Raw genomic sequence first — 20,712 nt, 5'->3', positions numbered from 1 at the left:
ATATTGCAGATTCGAGAAAACTAAAAACGCAGAATCATAGAGAATGACCATATCTATCCGGTTGCTGAATTTGGACAGATCGGATAATTTTTATAGCCAAAAGGAACAAATCAATTTGCAGTGGCTACGCAGCGCCCGACGTCACGCTCAGACTGATTTTCTGTCTCTCTCGCACGCACTCTTTGTCGTGTCGTTAAATATTAGCGGCGTCTGCCGGAGGAGAGGCATACTGACTTAGTATCGGGTATAAATGTAGAGTTGCGGTGTCCGCAGCAACTCACAACGTTCGCCCTCGTTATTTATTGAAAAAGAAAAGATCGCTGATGAGGAAGAGTTTCTTCCGAAACAGTCTAAATATGCACATTATTTGAAATATTTATACTGGCAGATATTGTCATTTTGCAATAAAACTCGACTCAAATCGAGAAAGCTCAATTTCATAATTAACATAGTACTCATAATAGTATGTATAGTACTAGTATAGTATAGTATAGTACATAGTAGTTCATCATTAACATAATAACAAGTAACTTGTACTTTTTGTTGAGCTTTTTCGGTCAAACCTTGTTTTAGACACAATCCGCAAGGAGTTAATAAAATTATCACAATTTGTAGAAAATTGAATCATCAATGAGATAAAACTATTTGGGCAGGGCTGAGGGTTTGATATATATACATATATATATATATATATATATATATGATATATATACAAGAAACTAGTCAAATGCAATCTAAGACAAGATCTTTATTACGTTTAAGAGCAGCTTGAAAAATAGGTTATACAAAGACCTATACACACATCAAATCTTCAAATACTAGCAACATTGCGACTGTTTGTTTTTGTTGAACTATTTTATTTATGCCTTGTTTTAGGCAAAGCTCAAAAAAAGGAACAATAAAACATTTTTTCATAAATCGTATAAAATTATGTGGGCATGGCTGAATGTTTTATCTAGCTAATAATATTCCACGGAATATCAAAATAGTAACAATAAGTACGACTATCATTTTTCGTTTTTTTTTGTTTGACCAGTTTCGCGAAAACCTCTTTTTACGCAAAATGAAATAAAAGCAAGTGTTTAAAATAAATCAGTCAATTAGAAAATGAATTCACTAATCGGATAAAATTATGTGGGCATGGCTAAATGTTCTACCTAGCTAGTAATATTCGACGGAATATGAAAAACGAGGAATGTGTGAAATAGATCTGGAATTCGTCAGTATATTTACGTTATATTTTTAAAATGAGACGGTATATTTTGGTATATTTCTGAGGGTCGGACGGTATGTTTTAACGATAAATCCGCAGTTGATTCCATCAACAAACATTTAGGCAAAAATAAATTTTCCAATCAGAAACTAATACAAATTCTTTGATCAGCAAATATGGCTCTGCGACGTTGTCACCTAAATCTTGACTTGAGACGGTATATTTTGGTATACTTCTGAAGGTCAGGCGGTATATTTTATCGGAATATCCGCGATCAGTCACAGTCACAGTCTCCGCGAGTCGTGGAGAAAACATTGAAAAAGAAATACTTTTACACGATAATTATAAGCATCACAGCATTGCGGACCACGTTTAAAACGAATCCATATATTACATATTAATAAACATTGGAAGATTACAATTACTAAATACATATACTCTCCGACGTGCTCCGCCGATCTGTATCTGTAGTGTTTTTGGGATTACTATGCGGTTCTTGGCGGAAAATACTCGAAAGAAGATTCACAGCCGTCGGGAAAATAAGAAAAGCTCATTGCAAGCAATATTAAGTGAAACAACCAAAATATGTGCACAACTTTAGTCCATGTATTTATCCAATACATTCTACAATTCCCAGTGTTCGAAATAGATTTCGCATGCGCATCTGTATGTTTATAAATACACACAATTAGTTAACATATGTACGTATGTAGCTACATTTAAATGTTTGTTATCTCAAAGTACACTCTTATTATTATACATATATATAATTTATATATATACATATATATATCATAATACATACATACATATATCATTTATTTTGCTCTGATTGAAAGTTGGGTTGGCTGTTGGCTACATAGCATTTTGCACACCGGCTGTCAGCAAGCGCAGTGGCGGTGAGCAACTGTTCACGGGCCAACAAACCAGAGGTCCTAGGCTCGAAGCCTGTCATGTTTCTTTTTTTCGTTATATATTATATGCATACATATGTATATGTAACGAGATGAAACATTATAGTAGTAGGTAGTAGCAGTATGTACATAATTAGATTGAAATATGTGGCGTGGCGTCTAATAATTATATCGGATCTAAGATATAATTATTTATCTATTATTATATCCATATGAAGCCTTTTCACTGATGCCATACTCATTACAGGAGGAGAAAAGTGCATTTACAGGATAGCCCCTGGTGAGTTAGCATGGCCTGTTTTTCTATTATTATTTGTTCTTCTTTATTAATGTATCGATAAGAACAGTAACAGAAAACTAGAATAACTGATTGAAAATGTAACATTTTTTTTTGTTTGGGGTTTTTATTGTCCTGTCATCCTCAAGTGGAAAATGGAATATGCAGTGCCAACACTGCACTTTCAGCTTCAGATGAACCGAAGTTCAAGAGCACAAAAATTTAATATGTTTATAAATGGTTTAATTGAATACAATAGAGTGATCAAGAGCTGAGAGTGAGATTCATATGAATCGTTTATGCACAGAACAACAGACATACATATGTATATATAAATTTTGTTATATATGCATATATAAATATGTATGTGCATAAAATACACTTCAATGTATCAAGTATGTATGTACATATGTACCGCTATTAGGGTGGTACTCTTTATGTCGATCATTCTTTGTAGATTTATTGTTATAATGGCAACTACATGGTCCTGACTATATTCGGAAATATTTTCTTCTCTGATCTGGGAAACTCCAACTATATTTGCCTATACAGAATATTATTAGGGGAAAAAAATATTATTACTATCTGAAAAGTTCATACATAGCATATTGGCTCAATCAATTACTTTTAAAATCGTTGTACATAAAAAACGTTTATATTTCAAATTTGTTGACTCCTAATTAAAAATTAAAAAACAATATGGTTAACGGCTTATGGTTGATCATATACTTAGTGTGTAGTGCATTTGTTTAGAATCGTGCAATATGAATCAATAAATAAACGGTCACTAGCTAAACACAATTTAATCAATTTTCACTTGTAAAAACGAGTAGAAAATTATGATTTTTCCGCGAAAAATTTAAACAACTTTTAACTGCAATGCCTCCGCAAAATTTTATTGGCTGATTGATAGGCCTCAATTTATATATCGTTCTGTAGAATCAAAGCATAAACAGACAATTAATGGCGTTCTATATTAAGACATGGTTTTTCGAGGATCATAAAAAACATAAAACAAGAAGAAAGTTCGAATCTTTGATATACAATTTGTATCAAGTATAATGTTGTATTCAACAAAATAAGAAGCACCTTTTTCGTTTCTGTTGTGTACCTTATGACTTTGAGACGATTTTGCACGCATAGAAGAAGGAGAAAAGTTTTTTTTCAATCAAATTTTCAAATTTATGTGTGATTTTACATAACGCAATACAATTTGATAGTGACGGCGCACAGAAGCACAGATGAACTGGTTTTTATATATTAAATTAAATTACAATCCGGTAGAAACTAGAGTTTTATCAAAGACTATACAATACTATTTTATAGTCTTTGGTTTTATCTTGTGTCGAACCAGCTTACTTAGTCTCAGACATTTTTAACATTTTTGTCCTATAAGGACAGCCCCAAAAACTTTACGATCATAATAATATAATGCTTAATCTTTTGTTTTTTTTCAGCATTCGAACCGACAACTGTTTACTAAAAATCATGCTGGCCAATGGGTACCGCATTGGGAAAGAACACAGGACTGAGAGTCAATATTATGTGAACCCTAGTGTTAAAAAGATTATTGAAAATGCTAATATTGCAGTCTTGCATGCACAGTCGGATTCCAGTAGCATAGTTTTTTGCAGCTGCAAATCGATTACGAGTATTAAAAAACGACAGATTATAGGTGGACATTCAAGATGCCCTTTTGTCATGTACCGATGTGTGGCACTAGCTGTGCTATCCATGCTTTTAATCCTGGCAACTGCACACAGTGCTAGTAGTGAGCAGGAGCTATTAGAACGCTCAAACAATTCATCAAGTGCCAGTGCTAGACCGGAAATGATTTTATTGAGTAACAGAACAAATACTCAATCAAACACACTTTCAAGCGACAATGCATCATCCACAACAAAACAAATAAAGCCAGAGGATCATCATCAAGAGGATTCGGATCCGCCTTCAAACCCAGTAAAAGTACAAACCAAACGGAATACTAAAGGTTCAACTCTGCCAACAACATCTAGATCGGGGCCCTTCTCGAGTGTTCAAGGAGTATCTATGAATCGAAATTTAATCAACATTGATAGTATTTTACAGCGCCAATTGCGCGAAAAAGCCAAGCAGGATAGCTTGGAGTCGATTAAGATGCACATACTCATGCGGTTAAATCTAAAAAAACTACCAAATATAACCAAACCTATCTCAGTACCACAAAATATATTAGAGGATTTTTATAAAGGTTATAATGCATCTGTAACAAATACAATATGGCGACGTAGGGAATCCACAGGAGAATCGCTATCAGAATCACCAAGTGTCCCTAAAAAACATGAGCAAACTACCAACACAAGCAGCGATTTAGTGGCTGGTGAATCCGACATGAGCTTATCTTCTCAAATGCAAGGGGATGATGCTAATGCTTTGAATGAGTTTAAATTGATTTACAACACTGAAATAGGAATCCACGAATATCAACACATAAAACAAAATTTCTTTATGCATAATGATGATGAATACGAGAGTATTCTTTCACACATAAGCAGCATTTACGTGTTTCCTGAGCGTAAGTACAAAATTTACTTCTATTAATGCTAAAAAAAAACATTCTGGAGCAGCCCAATTAGCAATGCCGATAGATCCCTGCCCGTCCATCTTGATGACCGCCTGGATCTCAGAGTTTGCACCCTGGTGGAGTAAGCGAAAGAGAGAGAGAGATAACGCGGATAGATCATTAGGCGGATAGAGGATAAACAAAGTGCAAGAATTAACATAAGAACTCTAGTTATGCGGTCGCGCTCCCCCTCTTTTTCTCTATGTTTTCCCGATCTCTCATGACAAGTGCAAGCAAAATTGAGAGAGATGCGCGGTCTGTTTTGTCCATGGTTTCGTATAAAGAAATTCGTTTTTGTAACCCAATTTAAATTGAATTGCATCTACTTTCTACTGGAAACTTTTTACAGGCAGAGATTTCTCTGTAGAATTTATTCTTTACTACTTATTTTAGTAATTTTCCGTTACTGAAATAATATATGAAACCTAAAATTCGTTTTCAAAAGTAATAAAACAGAATGATCTGCAAAGTCTGGAAAAAAGAGAACGAAAAAATAATTCTAAGATTATATAACTCTATTTTATACAATCTTCCATTCCAATTTAATTATACGTGAATTTAAATTTCGTCCATTTAGAGCTTCAACCACATGTTCGACACAACCGTAAGACAGACGTTCTTCGGTTTAAATTCGACAACAGTTACTCGGACATATCGTACGCTACACTGCATTTATATCTGCGTGGTTGGGACTGGATAAGCACCCATCAGCCGGAGCTCATTGAGGAGATTGAAAATCAACAAAGTAAAGATATTGTTGTAGCTATTCATCGGGCAGTGCGGCGTGCAAATAATACAAGCTTTACTCACAAGGCCAAAATGTTTGAATTTCGCCAAAAAATTCCATCGGGACAAGGACAGTGGGTCAACGTTGACCTGAAACCTGTATTCGGAGATCGCGGGTCGAATAAATCTCATGAAATTCTTATAAAAGGAGTAGAATCCTGGATGAAGCCTTTAGTTGTGACCACTGATAATACATCGAATAATCCATTAGTATGCGTCTTCCACACATCGCAATTCTTTCATCGTAATTGGTAAATTTATTGCATTTTTTTCAGACGGTTCACATAGAAATTGGATCACAAAAAAAGCATCGACGGAAACGAAGCGTTTATATGGACTGTACTGAAAGTGATCACGATATGCGATGCTGTCGATATCCTCTCAAGGTGAACTTCACAAGTTTTGGATGGCATTTCGTTGTTGCACCTACGTCATTTGATGCATACTTTTGCAGTGGCGACTGCAGAGTTGGATACCTTGAGCAGTATCCCCACACTCATCTAGCCGCCTTAACGACGTCAGCCACGCCGTGCTGTTCGCCAACAAAAATGAGTTCCTTAAGCTTGTTATATTTTGACGATAACCACAACCTGGTTTTAAGTGTTATACCAAATATGTCTGTAGAGGGATGCAGCTGTTCCTAGCCATCAAGTCGAACTTTTATCTCGATTTTTATACCAATCACCTAGAATAAAAAATATAATTTTATGTACATATTTGCAATTTATTCAATTTATTACGTGGAAAAAGTTTAAAAGGAAAAAGTCTAATTACGCGACATTTTCAGCCGGCTTTCCAATGCAAAAGTTCTCTGGAAAATCGGGTAAATATCGTATATGTAATTATTAAACTTCGAATATGGTTGATTAGGCTTTAACTTTTCTTTAAATATATTTGCAGGCTACCATACTCTAATTTACTTGATGAGCAAGCTGAAATTTGAAGTAATGTTTCTTGATATTTCCCTATAACATCCGTCTACCCCCACACATATGTATATGCTGCTGGCTAATGATCCAGAAAGGAAATTATATATGTACAAGTTTATAAGAAAATGAGGGATGTGGTGGGTGCCATCTTTCCCACAATGTCGTCGACCACCAGATTCCACACTAGGGGCGACAGGACTCCACCCTGGGATGTGCCTCTGTGTGCCTCTTTTACCATGAAAGCGGTGCCCCACTCTGATTGCACCCGTCTGCAACCTAGGAGGTTCCTTAGCCACAGGTTGATTTCTGGGTGTGTATTAGTCGCTACCAGGCGATTTGCTATTGCGTTCGTAGCCACGTAGTTAAATGCTCCGGAGATGTCAACAAATACTCGCAGTGCATACTTTTTATTGTGAAGGGCGTAGTAACTACCGAGTGTAGTGCAGTCTTCGCCGATTTCCCTTTGGTATAGGCATGCTGGTTGGTTGACATCAGTCCTCCTACCTCATTCCTGATGTGGAAATCCAGCAGCTTTTCTAGTGTTCTTCTTCGTTCTTGAGGGTTAGCATGATGTGTGTCTGATGGCATGATGTCTCTTGGGACCTCTCTATATCCTCAGCGGATTCCCAGTTTGTATTCCGATGGTTCTATAGACTGATATCTTCGAAGAGTGCTTGAATTCGCACTTAAGCTGAATGTACTTATGATCTGAGAAGGATGATCTTTTAAGGACTTTCCAGCCAGATATCAGAGTACTATTTCCCGTTGCAAGCATAGCCAAGGGGGGCTCCACCGAAGCTACCTTGCTTTTATGCAAGTTGAGCTGCAGCACACTCAGCATCATGGATGGCTGGCTCAGTTGTAGCTGACGGGTTAACTACCAGCGTCAGGTCACCGCCGACTTGCAGGGTGTGTGCATCCTTATCTTAGGGGTGGCGCTTTTTGGGAGACACAGATCTTCTGCTTCTTTGTTCATTTGAAGGATCACACATTGCCCCCCCCCCCCCCTCGTTGGGTAGTAGGCTACCAATGTTGAGGATCCTACAATCTGCCGTTGGCACTTCCGCGTTTTGCCGCTGAAGGAGCTTCAGCTCTCGGTTCCCCTGGATTGTGATGGGAATGAGTACCTTCGCCTTAGGTTTGAACGACCTCCAGCTTGGCCCCCTATCACATTGCCTCCAGTTGGCAGACTGTGCGCGTCAGCCTTAGGGTTGGGTCGTCATTGCACTTTAAGATTTTAACCCATTGAACCACCCGGCAGCCACACCTCGCAGGAGTGTCTTTGATGGCACTCTCAGTCGAGCGTTGCCTCTTCGTGGCCATCATTTCCTCCGCCTTATTGGCAAGTTCGCCATTCGACGCCCTCATCTGTGGCATTTCGGCGTAGTGTACCAGGCCCTCCTCTACTCGGTGCTCAGCCCAGCCTAGCCTGACTTGCTCCTCCTGGGAGATGTCTGCCAGCTGTCTGGCCAGCTCCCGCCAAGTCCGACGTGCGACCACTGGCGACACGCAGAGAGAACGTTTGAGTAGGACCTGTCAAATTTGAGGCTTTAAGTGATCGAAAAAGTTAAGACCTTTTACTCGATACCCAGTCAGTATGTCCCCTCCTCCGGAGGGCGCACACTGCACCAGAAAGAGTGTTTGAATAAGAGGTAAGGCGGGTGGAAAGCGTTGCGTAGCCATCTGATCCATTTTCGACAATCTGGTCATTCTCTATGATTCTGAGTTTTAAAATTGTTCGTATCTTTAAAATTGTGGATGCCACAGATTCGCGGAAAGGGACAAAACTTTGACTTACACTTTTAACAGTGTGATATAACAGGAGTCGGGATAGAAAATTTAGTTGCTCTAGCTCTCATAGTCTCTGAAAACTAGGTGACAAACACGACGTAGGAAGAGAGAGGCAGACAGGCACGGCTGATCAAGAATATATATACTTTATGGGGTCGGAAACGCTTCTGGGCGTTACACACGTCGACTTAACCCACAATTCTAATATCCCCCATACTCTTTTGTGATGTTGTCTAAAATTTAATTTTGAAGATCATGCGCTAAGCCATATGTAATCATTTTGAATCTGCTGTCAGGTCGTGGACATCTTATATTTACATGGAACCAATCATTTAGTCTGTTTAATTAATTCAAGTCATTATTTGTTTCATAAATGACCCAAAAATGAGTAATTGGGCAATATTGGGCCCCAATATTCTCCGAGCAGAACCATTATTCTCAGAACAGAACTCTGTTAGAACTAACATTAACTTCATTGATCGTGCAAAAGCAGTAATATTGTTACTATCATATAGTAAATCTCAAGGGGACCAAAAAGAAAATTTGTAAATAGAACTTGTTTTTAAGTTTCTTTTATTTTAAATAATTCTTAATTTTTTTTTCGTTTGATTTTTCTACTTTTCCTTTTTAACAAAAACTTCCAGGTAGTTCGAAAACATAAACTCGAAACCCATTTTACGAATACCCCTCTTGTGTTGCAAAAACACACCATCTGGCCACACTTGATTCTTCTTGAAAAAATATGTATACAAATTAAAAATAATAAAATACAAATAATGTAATAGTAAATCAGCAATATGAATTGCATTGTCGAATTAGAATATGAGTATGTTGTGTTAAAGGTACGTAAAACATTTAAGTACTTCAAACACATATTTACATGTTTGCACATGCTGTATGTATTGATATTTATTGTACAGACAGGAAAAGAACCAATGTATTAAAAAAATTTTTTTTCAGATAAATGGAAATGATATTAGTCATTTGCCGAGGTATGAAGCGGTTCAAATGTTCCTTCAAGCTAAAGAAACCATAGTAGTCGAATTGTGCCGGCAGAAGCAAAATGCCTTAGATATAGAAATAAATATAGACATCAACAACGAACCAACTCGCCTGCAAAATAGAGTTGATCAAAGCGAAATTGCAACTTCCGCAACAGCTGAAAAGATAAATATATCAAATGATGCGGAAGTAGAGCTGTCAACAACATCACCGACAACCAGTGCCTCGCCAAATGTAAAGTCCACCAGCCCCAGCCCTCCATTAGCACCAGTATCGCAACAATCCTCCAGGAACAAGAATCAAGTCATTTTAACTCTACGTGCATTAAATAGCGAAGAATCTGTAGTTCCACCTGTCGAAGTTGTCTCGGCCGTTTCCGTGTCGAAGGAAACTCAAACATCAGCTGAAAACCTTAAAGATCGGGATATAGTACGCACGATAGCCGATCGTTTCATTGAGCAAGAACATCATTTGTTTGAACAATGTCTGGAGCCGGAAATTGATATTGAGGTATTTTGACAAGATTAAAATATGAATAATCCTCATATCATTATATTCATTATTTTCATTTTCAGGAAATAACTCTAGTTAAGACAATTGATGACTCAACCACTGAAAAGTTAGGCATTCATGTTTGCTGCAATGGATATCAGGCGTCAAATATCGACATTAGCCGAGGGAACGTAATATCTGACGAAGCTGATACTGATGGCTGCGAAGATGTATTTGTTAGTGATATTGAGCCAGAAGGTATAGCTCAACGCGATGGACGCCTTAGGCGGGGTGATCAAATTCTGCGCATTAATGGCACGGACGTTAAAAGCAAGGAGGAAGTTGAAGCCCAGATCGCAGGGAGTCCCTTTGCAGTGACGCTTCTTGTTAGTCGCCTTCTATACCCAGTAAGAGTAAAAGTATATATTTTTCCTTAACGTAACTACAAATGCCTGCATAACTTTTTAGACTGTCAAATACATATGTTTCAAGCCTGTATATATTATATATATGTATGTTGACAGTGCAAGGCATAAATGTAACGTTCATACACAAAACTAGTGTAGTCTTGTATGTTTAATGTAAATGTACCCATGCTTTTTTTTAAACTATATTATACAATTTCTAACAAATTTTTTTAAGGAAGAGGACGATGACGAGGACATTGAGAGTAACTTTGAATATGCAAATAGTTTTCTCCGTGATGATTACACAAACGTGGTCGATAAATTGGATAAGGTCTTGCTGAGCCAAGTGCAGTCCATAAAGACTCTTAATATAACAACCAATGAAGTGGTCAGCAACGCCACAAAAAACTCGTCTCCAACAATCCAGCCAAATTCAGATCTGAATGTTAACGTTAAACCATATTTGCCAAAAGCTATTTTGGAGGCTGAAAAAGCATGCAGCAAGACAAAGTTTCGCACAGATGACAACTTGGGTCATGTAAAAGCGTTAAATCAGTTTATGAACAAAAGCAGTCAGTCTCATCACCCTTATGAGTATGATGAAAGCGAGCATATTTATGAGACCATTCCTGAGGATTCGGAATCAGAGCCGTTATATTGTTCACCGTATCAAAGCTCTAACTACATGACAGCAATGGGCTCCTGCTCTTCAGCGACAGCCACAGCTGGAATAGAAACTGAAGCCATGGATACGAAAATGCAGCAACAAACTCAACGTGTTGCCCAGTGGCTGGGCCTAAAGTCACAGTGCCACGGCAGTTCCAGTCCCAGGACAATGCACACTTTAGTAGGTCGTCCCGCGGTCCTAAAAACTGCCCAACAGCCTGCATGCAGTCGTGTGTTCACACTACGTAGTACAATAACAAATACAAGTCGATCCAGCAGCAGTGGAGCCGCACACAGTGCATGTGGACCCAACAATATCGACGTCGGAGGCAACATTACGCTAGGCGATGAAATTGACAACTCATCAAGTGCCTACAACACTGGTGGGTCAAACAATAGCGCTTCGCCCCATCAGAATCAGATTTTAAATGCTGGTGACGAAGCGCAAATCTGTCCAAACCAAAAAATGGCTGAGAATCACGCCATACTCTCACCAAAAGAAGCGATTGTAACAACTACTGCGAGTAGTATGTTAATGTTACCATTTGGTAGGTCTGGCCGCATCGGCCTTTGCTCTTCCAATTTTCCCTCGACGTGTCTCGGTGGTAGGAATTTAACTTACTATATCCTTAGCACATGAAAGCATTGATTATATTTTTAAAAATTTGCATTTTCCAGAAAGCCTACCCAAAGCATGTATCGAGGAAGAAATCAATCAGCCCAGGACTGATCTTAAATTAATGCGTCTGAGGCCAGCTGAGGAGGTGCAAAGTCATTGTCCCCAATTTAATGCTCCAAATTTGAGCCGCTATCACTTCGTTAGTAGTCAAGAGGTAAGAAGAGGTGCCACTTAAAGGGTAACCCCTAAATGAGGAATTTATCTGCTTTACTAAATAGATCACATCTATCTATTAACTTTTGCCGCAGTTGTAGCTATATTCCAAAAATGTTTATTTCAAATAGGTCGCAAACAAAAGCCACATTGCTTCCAGTTCAAAACAGAGTTCAATACTGATAAGTGAAAATGGTGAGGAGATACCCATGGTCTGGAAAGTGAAGCGTCGTCCTGATGGAACACGATACATTGTAAAGCGGCCAGTACGTAATCGGACGCACGTTGCTATTCGAAAAAATACGCGCATTAATGAGCTAACTACGACAGAGGATGATACAGTGTCGGAAGTCAAAATTGGACGTTACTGGACGAAGGAGGAACGTAAACGACACATTGAACGAGCTCGGGAACGGCGGCATTATCAGCAACAGCAACAGTAGCACCTACAATCTTACATTCAACATATACCATATATGTATTAACTGAACACTACACAGCTAATACGAAAACGAGTATGGCATAAAAAAGGCGGAAAGATATTTTTTTGTGTAATGTTTTTTTTTCGAAACGATTGGTTTCAAACGATATTGCGTGAATCTATTATAAGACATCCTATAATGTGGACGTTAATTGTTGTTTTCTTCAGGAATTAAATGAAGTTAAACAAATGTATTTTACCTTAAAGCTACAACGGCAATAAGTTTAAATGCGAATTTAAAAAAAATATAGATTTAATATTCACATTTGAAACATTGCCAAGTTCTGTGTTATGTACATATTTACAGCCACTCTTCATGCGTCTGAAGATTTACAATAATGCCCTATAAAATAATTAATTAATTTGATTTCAGTTGAATGTTTTTTATTATTAATAGTAATCAGATTTCGTCCATGTATCGAGTTTTGGCGAGCTAAAACTCTGACAATACATTTTGTATGGCTTGGAATGTAGATCCTCGGTTTTCTATATTCTTACATCCAAAGTATTTTCTTCCCAAAGTCTTCTTTGATCGATCGTTCCTATAATAGCTATTTACTATAGAAATCCCATTCATACACAAAGCTTGCATTGAAGCTGACATAAATTATTATATGTTTTCAATACAATGTATTAACTGTTAGACCCTTTACAAAGGGTTTTTGTTTTTCTAAAATAAACAACAAAATTTTTGCTTATATCAACTTACAAATTTAATAAAACCAACAAAACATTTGTTTTTAAACGCCAATATATCATAAAATTACATGTATGTGCCCAATATAAGTACCACATTAAAAAAGTCTTACAATTTTTAGCCGATCGAGATATATTTGGTATATTCTCCACCATATCATTCAAATCATCTTTTAATAACCGAAACACTGTATTATGCTATTTTACAAAACACATGGGCGCTCGTCTCATCTCGGTAGCGCTGCTTCCAGCTCAACTGGACGCCTTTATATCTCGCAGTCACTTCATGCTGTTCTCGTAAGGCTATCTCTGTTTTTCCAGCTAGTCAGTTCTAATGTCATTCAGCTATGACTAATTTGATTGGTTCATTATTCACTAAAATAAGTCGTTCTTTTAGATAGTCTATTTTTGTTCATCGATCATTTTCGTTCGTTCCTTTTTGTTCGTTTGAGCACTCGGGAGCATAACCGGGAACTCCTGCTCCGGGAGAATGCTCCGTAATTTGTCCAGCCAAAAAGGCACTTCTTATAGAACTTCGTTCTCTTTCGTAGTGATCAGACGTGTTTTTGTTTTGCGCTCCGCATTCTTCCTTTTGTTTCGAATAAACAGCCGGAGTTTTCCTAATTAAATTCTAAATATACTTTCTAACCAGACAACAATCTGGAAACCTATTCTTTTACGCGAGTGCATGCCTTTTGATTTGTGTTAAAATATTATTTAACTTTTTATTTTTCGGCGTCGGCTTGTGTTGTGTTGTGTTGTTGCAGTGAGTGAGTATTGCATTGCAGTCCGCTCTCGTCTGGTAGCTTTTGTTGTCTTATCACTCTCTCGCTATCACCTCAACCTCAATAACTGTTCTTTCTCTCTCGCTCTTTCAACTTTCTGAGCAATAGCGCTCTCTATCTAGTAGCTCTCGCTATAACCGCTCTCCACTCTGCTCTCTTTTTTTCTTACCAATTCCGCTTTGAGCGTTGTCTGGCACATTGGTCTGATACCAATTTGTTTTGGAAATTTTTAATTTTTTTGATTTTAATAAAATCTTTGAATAATAAAAAAAAAAATGGAATTCGCTGTGGTCTGCGCTAAAAAAACCTGCAAGAAGCAGATCACTCACGATCAGCCAAATGTCCCCTGCTGGCTCTGCGACAGCGTAGTCCACGCAAAATGCGCGGGATTTTCTGGCCTCGTGAGCGATGCCATAGCCAAACGTAATGGCTTGCATTACAGTTGCGAGGCATGTCGTGCGGTGGAGAAAGACATGGTGGCTTTCATGAGGCAGACGCGGAGTGGCTTTAAGGAGCTGACCGTTGGTTTTAAAAATCAGTACGATCGGCTCCTAGCCATGGAGGCTCAGTTTAGCGGTTTAAAGCTGCTGAATGAGTCTCCGAGGCGCAAAAAGGTCACTCCGCGGGACCTGCAAGTGCCAACCGTCACTCAGCCGTCCGCCGCCGAAAAATTGACTCCGACCACTCCAAGTGTACAGCAGTTGATCTCGTTTGCCACTCCAAAGGCAACGAAAGCTGCTGGCGATGCAGATTCGGTAGCCGAATTCATCATCATCAGCCAAGTACGTCTGCTGCGTCCGTGTCCGTGGTGTCCGCAAGTTCACTAGTTGTCCCGTCTATCCCGATCCCACCAGTAAATAGACGTTCCGGACCTCCGGATATTGCCACCACAGGTACTAGACCTGCGGTGACTAAACCACTGGTGGGAGTCCCACCAAAACGACAAGTTTTTGTTTCACGGCTGGCCCCTGACCTCACATCTAATGATGTAACTGCTTTCATTCAAAGCAAAATAAAAGCCGTGGGTTTAAAGGTGGAGAAATTTAACTTCTCTTATGCCAGGGAGATAGCGTCGTTTAAGATAAGCATCTCCCCAACTCAATTTGACACCATTTGCTCCACCAAATTTTGGCCGGAGCATTTGGTGGTGAAGGAGTTTAAGGCTAAGAAGAAGAATAGGCCCCCCATATCGCTTCCAAATCTTTCCAGCGTGCCACCCTCAACCTCAACTTCCTCTTCCTCAACTTCCCGTCTTGCTCCAACCTTTGCAAAAAACTAACTTCTCTTTTAGTAACCTATCAGAATGTAAGAGGCTTGCGTAGTAAGCTCAGCATTCTTTTCCGGGATAGTGTTGCATTTGCTTCCCACGTTATTGTGTTTACTGAAACCTGGTTAAAGCCGGACATTCTTAGTTCCGAGGTTTTGGCAGGTCGGTACACAACTTTTAGAAAGGACCGTTCGTCTCGACGTGCAGGAGGGGTTCTAATTGCAGTGGACTCTTACTTCACGTCAGAACACTTCACAGTCCAAGTTCAACAGGAACTGGAATTCCTGTGTGTAAAACTGATTCTTCCCGCTTTCGCTATATTCATTACTTGCTCGTATATCCCACCTTCTTCGGATATTTCAATTTATGAGCAGCACTTGTCCGCTTTAACCGCTGTTGCTTCCTCGCTATCTGATAAAGATCGTATGATAGTTCTTGGTGACTTCAACTTGCCAGGAACTGTTTGGTCTTCGGTAAACGAGTCTAGTATCCTAGTGCCCATGTCACGACATGACTTTGTTGACGGCTTGCTTGACCTGTCCTTGTCTCAAGTCAATCATGTGAAAAATTCCTTGGGTCGATTGCTTGATCTATGCTTTGTATCGGATCCGACCATAGTGTTGTTAACCCGAGCCCTTCCGCTCACTATACCTGAAGACGCCTACCACCCTACTTTCGAGGTGTCGCTAGACATAGGACCAACTGTATTGGATCGGTCGAGTAGACTACCTGAACGTGTCCGCTGCTTTCGTAAAGCCGAGTTTGCGAAGCTTAATAACCTAATTAGGGATTTTGATTGGTCCGCTTTGTACTTGTGCACTGATGTCACAAAAGCCACAAACATTTTTTACAATGCTCTTGGCACATTTTTTGATTCTTGTGTCCCGCTTTCTTGTCCGATTAGATCTGGAAAACCCCCTTGGTTTACCAAAGAGTTATCCAGTCTAAAAAACTTAAAATCAAGACTTTATAAAAAATTTCAAGAAGTGGGTTCTCCTACTTCTCACTCTCGTTATGTAATAGCTTGGTCAAACTTTTCAGTTCTTAATGCTCAATGCTATAAGAACTACCTATCTCGTTGCAGGATACGTTTTTCTCAGGACCCTAAACAGTTTTACTGCTTCGTAAACAGTAAGCGTAGAACGTCCGCACACCCATCCTCGCTATCATTTTGTAATACGTCGGCAAATAATGATCAGGCAATTGCCGATCTTTTTGCCCAGTTTTTCCAAACTACCTATTCTGAGGAACGCTACTCTGGTCAACCGTACCCATACGGATTACCGAGGTCGAACGGCATTTTCAGTCCCTTGTTAAATGAGTATTCCCTACTTCAAGATCTTCGACTAGTTAAGCCGGTGTTTTCACCGGGTCCAGACGGGGTTCCAGGTTGTGTACTCAGGTACTGCGCCGAGGCTCTGTGTGGACCATTGCTTAAACTATTCACCATGTCCATTGATTCATCTTGCTTCCCCCCAATCTGGAAGGAATCGTTTATAATTCCTCTCCATAAAAAAGGTAGTAAGTCTGATGTAAAAAATTATAGAGGTATAGCAAAGTTATCCGCTATTCCCAAATTGTTTGAGAAGGTTTTAACTCCGCACTTGCAACATCTCTGCAAGTCACTTATATCTCCAACTCAGCATGGATTTATAAGGCGGCGATCAACCACCACGAACTTGTTAGAGTTTACCTCTTTCATTATTAAAGGCTTTCAAGGTAACTTACAGACGGATGTTATTTACACCGACTTTAGTAAAGCATTCGACTCTGTAAACCATTCCCTTTTAGCACATAAACTTGACCTTTTAGGGTTTCCGCCCAACCTCCTGAGATGGATTTCTAGCTATCTTTGTTCTAGGTCTCAAAGAGTCCTCTTCAAAAACTCCCTCTCTTTACCAGTAAAGGTTTCTTCGGGAGTACCACAGGGCAGCCATCTAGGCCCCTTACTCTTCACACTCTTTATTAATGACTTGCCTTCAGTAATAACATACTCTCGAGTACTTATGTATGCGGATGATGTTAAACTCTGTGTCCAGTACAAGGACATTTCATTTCATTCTCGCTTGCAATCCGATCTCAATAGCTTTCAGTCATGGTGTTGTGCAAACTTGTTACACCTTAATGCCTCGAAATGCAAAGTTATGACATTTCATCGTTCTAACCCTTTGTTGGCTCCCTACACCCTATTTGGGGGTTCTCTTGAGAGAATTACCCTGGTGGATGATCTGGGTGTTATGTTAGACCCCAAGTTAAAGTTTTCCGAACACATTTCTACCATGGTAAATAAGGCCATGGGCGTGCTTGGGTTTATAAAGAGGTGGTCAAAGGAATTTGACGACCCCTATATAACAAAGACTCTCTATACCTCGCTTGTTCGTCCGATCTTAGAATACGGCTCCTGTGTATGGTGCCCTCAGTACAAAGTACACCAGGACCGTATAGAATCAGTACAGAAAAACTTTTTACTCTTTGCTCTGCGGGGCCTTAACTGGGATGCGGGTGTAAGACTCCCATCTTACTCTAGTAGACTATTATTAGTAAACCTCCCATCCTTAGTTAACCGTAGAAAAATGCTTGGTGTGATATTTATGCACAACTTGATCAGGGGTGACATAGACAGCCCTGATCTGTTGAGCCGCATAAACTTCACGATTCCTATTAGACTGACTAGAAACTTTATACCGTTGTTCCTTCCACTTTGTAGATCGAATTATTCCTTGCATGAACCATTTAGGGTCTTATGCTCGGACTATAATTCCCTCTACCATATTATATCCTCCACTAATTCTCTTCCTCTTATTAAATTACTAATCCTTACACACCTTTCTAGTAATTAGTAATTGTAGTGGTATTTGTATTTTGTATTTTATTGCATGCTTAATTTCTTAATAAGTTTAGTGCTAATTTTCCTCGAAGGTTAGTCTAATATCTATCTTTCTTGCATGCTCGCGTTTGGTTCGGCTACGCACCGCGCGTCATGCGGCAGCGCCCCTCGGTCGGTTGGGCGGGAGGAGGGCTGCGTTTTGCCTGGGATCCGCGCGTAACAGCCTTCTGCTGGTGTCACACGGGCCACTTGACGGTGCAGTAATTGCATCGCCTCTTGTTAGATGCAGTCATTGCATGTCAACGTCCAATTATACGTACTGGTAAATACATACAATTTTCGTACGAACACGCTGAAAATTTAAGCAGACCGCAGCCGGAGCTGAAGAAAATATTGATTGACGAACACTGAACTGCCTCCCAATACGTGAAGTGAAGTTGTGAAGTTTCATTTTTGTAATATACATATGTATATTCAAGCTTCGAATTACATTGTATGTATAAATGCAGAAGCATTTTTGATAATTTGATAATAAATTCGAGGCAGATCTCAAGAAATGTTGGCAATTCGTTTGCATGTTCACATGTACAAACATACAGTGACTGACAGTGAGAATGGGGACAGTCAAATATATGTAATTTTTGTTGTTTTATAAAGTTGTAGTTTGCTTCTCAAAAAAAAGCGCATTAACCTAAGTAAACAATAGAAAAGGATAACGAAATACAGCTTGAACCCAAATAACCTGTTATGATCCGCCTCTTTGCCACCCTGGCCTATCGTTCCCAGATAGCTCACGGGGAAGTCAGGGGTGTTTCCGACCCGATAAGTCAGGGGACGGATTGAACAAAACAAAAACAAAAAAACAAATCTAATTTATAGGACAGACTTGTCTTCGTTGGCTCTTTCGTCAGCGGGGATAGTTGGTTTCGTTATCCCTAGCAGGGTCCCACCCTTCCATGAGCGCCACCTTCCATGAGCGCTCCCTTTTCATATTCAGGGTCCCACTCTTCTTCTCGCTCTCGTCCCACCCAACTACCGTTTTCTATTCAATCATGACTCTTTTCAAATTTTCATTTTTATATCCATTATATTTTCTTATTTATCTTCTTGAACATTAATTCATAATCTAGGTTTATATAAAGGAAACAAATACTAACACCAAAAAAATACTAACAAAAAAAATAAACCCTTTTTCGGCCGAATTGGCAGCCCCCTTTGATAGAAGTTGTTGCTTCCTGATGCTTGCTGATGTTTACGTTTAATCGTGGTGTTTTTTTTTTTATATGATCGTGATATCTTGTTTAATTGTGGGTCGGACGGGTGTAGATGTGTGAAATGTGGTGATGTTATGTGATGTGTTATGAATGAGGGTATACATGCGTGGGTTGGGTGTGATGTGGGTGGATGAAGGTGTGTGACATTGATTCGTGTGGGTTTATTTCTGCTTTGACGTCCGGATTCTTTCCCCGGGGGGGTTGGTGTGTGTGGACAGAAACGTGTCTCCAGTCGGTGCTCCACTGACGGTTCCTTGGTGTCGGTTCTCCGCTGACAAGAAGAGTGGGACCCTGAATATGAAAAGGGAGCGCTCATGGAAGGTGGCGCTCATGGAAGGGTGGGACCCTGCTAGGGATAACGAAACCAACTATCCCCGCTGACGAAAGAGCCAACGAAGACAAGTCTGTCCTATAAATTAGATTTGTTTTTTTGTATGTTTTTTTGTTTTTGTTTTGTTCAATCCGTCCCCTGACTTATCGGGTCGGAAACACCCCTGACTTCCCCGTGAGCTAGCTGGGAACGATAGGCCAGGGTGGCAAAGAGGCGGATCATAACAAACCTTGTTTTTAAAAAAGTCCTTAAATAAAAGTATTCACATTTACAATTGTCCGGTAAAATTCATTCTAGTATTTTGGTCAGGTAATAACTTTTTTCTGTTACTACGTTTAATTCTATGAATACTGAAAATATATGTAATGATTAGTCTTAGAAGATGAGGGCGTTAGCATGCGGTATAATAAAATTAAAAATTAATGAATTAGAATATCCGCATAATCGGAATTCATAAGATTGCCTCAATTAGATACAATTTTTCTTCATTTTTCGACAGATAGAATATTTCTATATTTCACTTGTGGCGGTATTCAATTTTTCTGATCTAAGCAAAAGATTTCGCCTCGAAAATTTCTTATCGGTTCCATACGAATATCATCCCTGGTTTTGATAACTTATAGATCCAGTTTTGCTAGCTGGCACAAATAGTGCCTTAGTTCTTCGACTGATAGTCGGGATACGATACGTGTCTGGAGACGACTATCTAATGGCTATCAAAGTTAGCTAAGTCTAATGTCATAACACCATTAGTGGTTACACCGATGCTTCTTCTCTATAGGTTGATTACCGGCAGTGCTGCCGATTACACTTTTTTCTCGTCAGATCTGGGCTTTTTTAAACACCAAATGCAGGAAAAATTTGTGAGTTGCGGGAAGCGGGAATTCTTCCATTTTAATACATGTGTTCGGCTTCTTTTAAGCTTTTTTTGATGTTGCCACCGGTTAAATAAAAAGTAAGAAAATGTGGCCGGTTAATCTTTATTTTTTCCAGCTTACCAGATAATTCAGAAATTCTCAAACTGGTTAACCTTTTTCCGTCAAAAAAATCTTACGCGTTAAGAAAAATGTAATTAGCTAAATTTTGGATTACCTTAAAGTTGAAAATATTAAGAAATTGAATGCAAATATAGCGATATTA

The 20,712-nt window shown here is 39.1% G+C and overlaps 2 protein-coding genes and 1 long non-coding RNA gene across 10 annotated transcripts; 2 read left to right on the top strand and 1 right to left on the bottom strand.

Annotated features, from left to right (window-relative positions):
• The first annotated feature begins 1,468 nt into the window (after window positions 1–1,468).
• On the top strand, window positions 1,469–6,508 carry myo (growth/differentiation factor myoglianin). Of its 4 annotated transcripts, none has more exons than XM_033381433.1 (5): window positions 1,469–1,914; window positions 2,375–2,407; window positions 3,862–4,958; window positions 5,584–6,002; window positions 6,068–6,508. In XM_033381433.1, coding segments are annotated over exons 1-5 (1,920 nt in total). In that variant the 5' UTR covers window positions 1,469–1,912; the 3' UTR covers window positions 6,437–6,508. The 4 variants fall into 4 exon arrangements, with proteins under 4 accessions (XP_033237324.1, XP_001352370.1, XP_033237325.1 ...); XM_001352334.4 differs by having other exon boundaries at window positions 1,470–1,879; XM_033381432.1 differs by lacking the exon at window positions 1,469–1,914 and adding an exon at window positions 2,205–2,239.
• Window positions 6,232–8,379, bottom strand: LOC117184365 (uncharacterized). Of its 2 annotated transcripts, none has more exons than XR_004469677.1 (2): window positions 7,849–8,379; window positions 6,232–6,477 (listed from the first exon to the last, which is right to left on the bottom strand). It is a non-coding gene; the product is annotated as an uncharacterized lncRNA (long non-coding RNA). The 2 variants fall into 2 exon arrangements; XR_004469678.1 differs by lacking the exon at window positions 7,849–8,379 and adding an exon at window positions 7,226–7,842.
• Window positions 8,380–9,187: 808 nt separating this feature from the next.
• Slip1 (SLo interacting protein 1) lies at window positions 9,188–13,090 on the top strand. 4 transcript variants are annotated; one of them, XM_015188702.2, is made up of 6 exons: window positions 9,188–9,354; window positions 9,473–10,024; window positions 10,090–10,413; window positions 10,649–11,627; window positions 11,758–11,912; window positions 12,043–13,090. In XM_015188702.2, exons 1-6 carry the CDS (start codon window positions 9,310–9,312, stop codon window positions 12,352–12,354), a joined length of 2,367 nt encoding a protein of 788 aa, XP_015044188.1. In that variant the 5' UTR covers window positions 9,188–9,309; the 3' UTR covers window positions 12,355–13,090. The 4 variants fall into 4 exon arrangements, with proteins under 4 accessions (XP_015044188.1, XP_001352369.3, XP_033237320.1 ...); XM_001352333.4 differs by having other exon boundaries at window positions 10,649–11,684; XM_033381429.1 differs by lacking the exon at window positions 12,043–13,090 and adding an exon at window positions 12,007–12,027 and having other exon boundaries at window positions 10,649–11,684.
• The last annotated feature ends 7,622 nt before the right edge of the window (window positions 13,091–20,712 follow it).

This window comes from Drosophila pseudoobscura, chromosome 5 (assembly GCF_009870125.1).
Source record: "Drosophila pseudoobscura strain MV-25-SWS-2005 chromosome 5, UCI_Dpse_MV25, whole genome shotgun sequence".
Lineage (NCBI taxonomy): Eukaryota > Metazoa > Arthropoda > Insecta > Diptera > Drosophilidae > Drosophila > Drosophila pseudoobscura.
The sequence above is the reverse complement of the archived record's forward strand: the minus strand, read 5'-3'. Positions and strand labels throughout refer to the sequence as shown.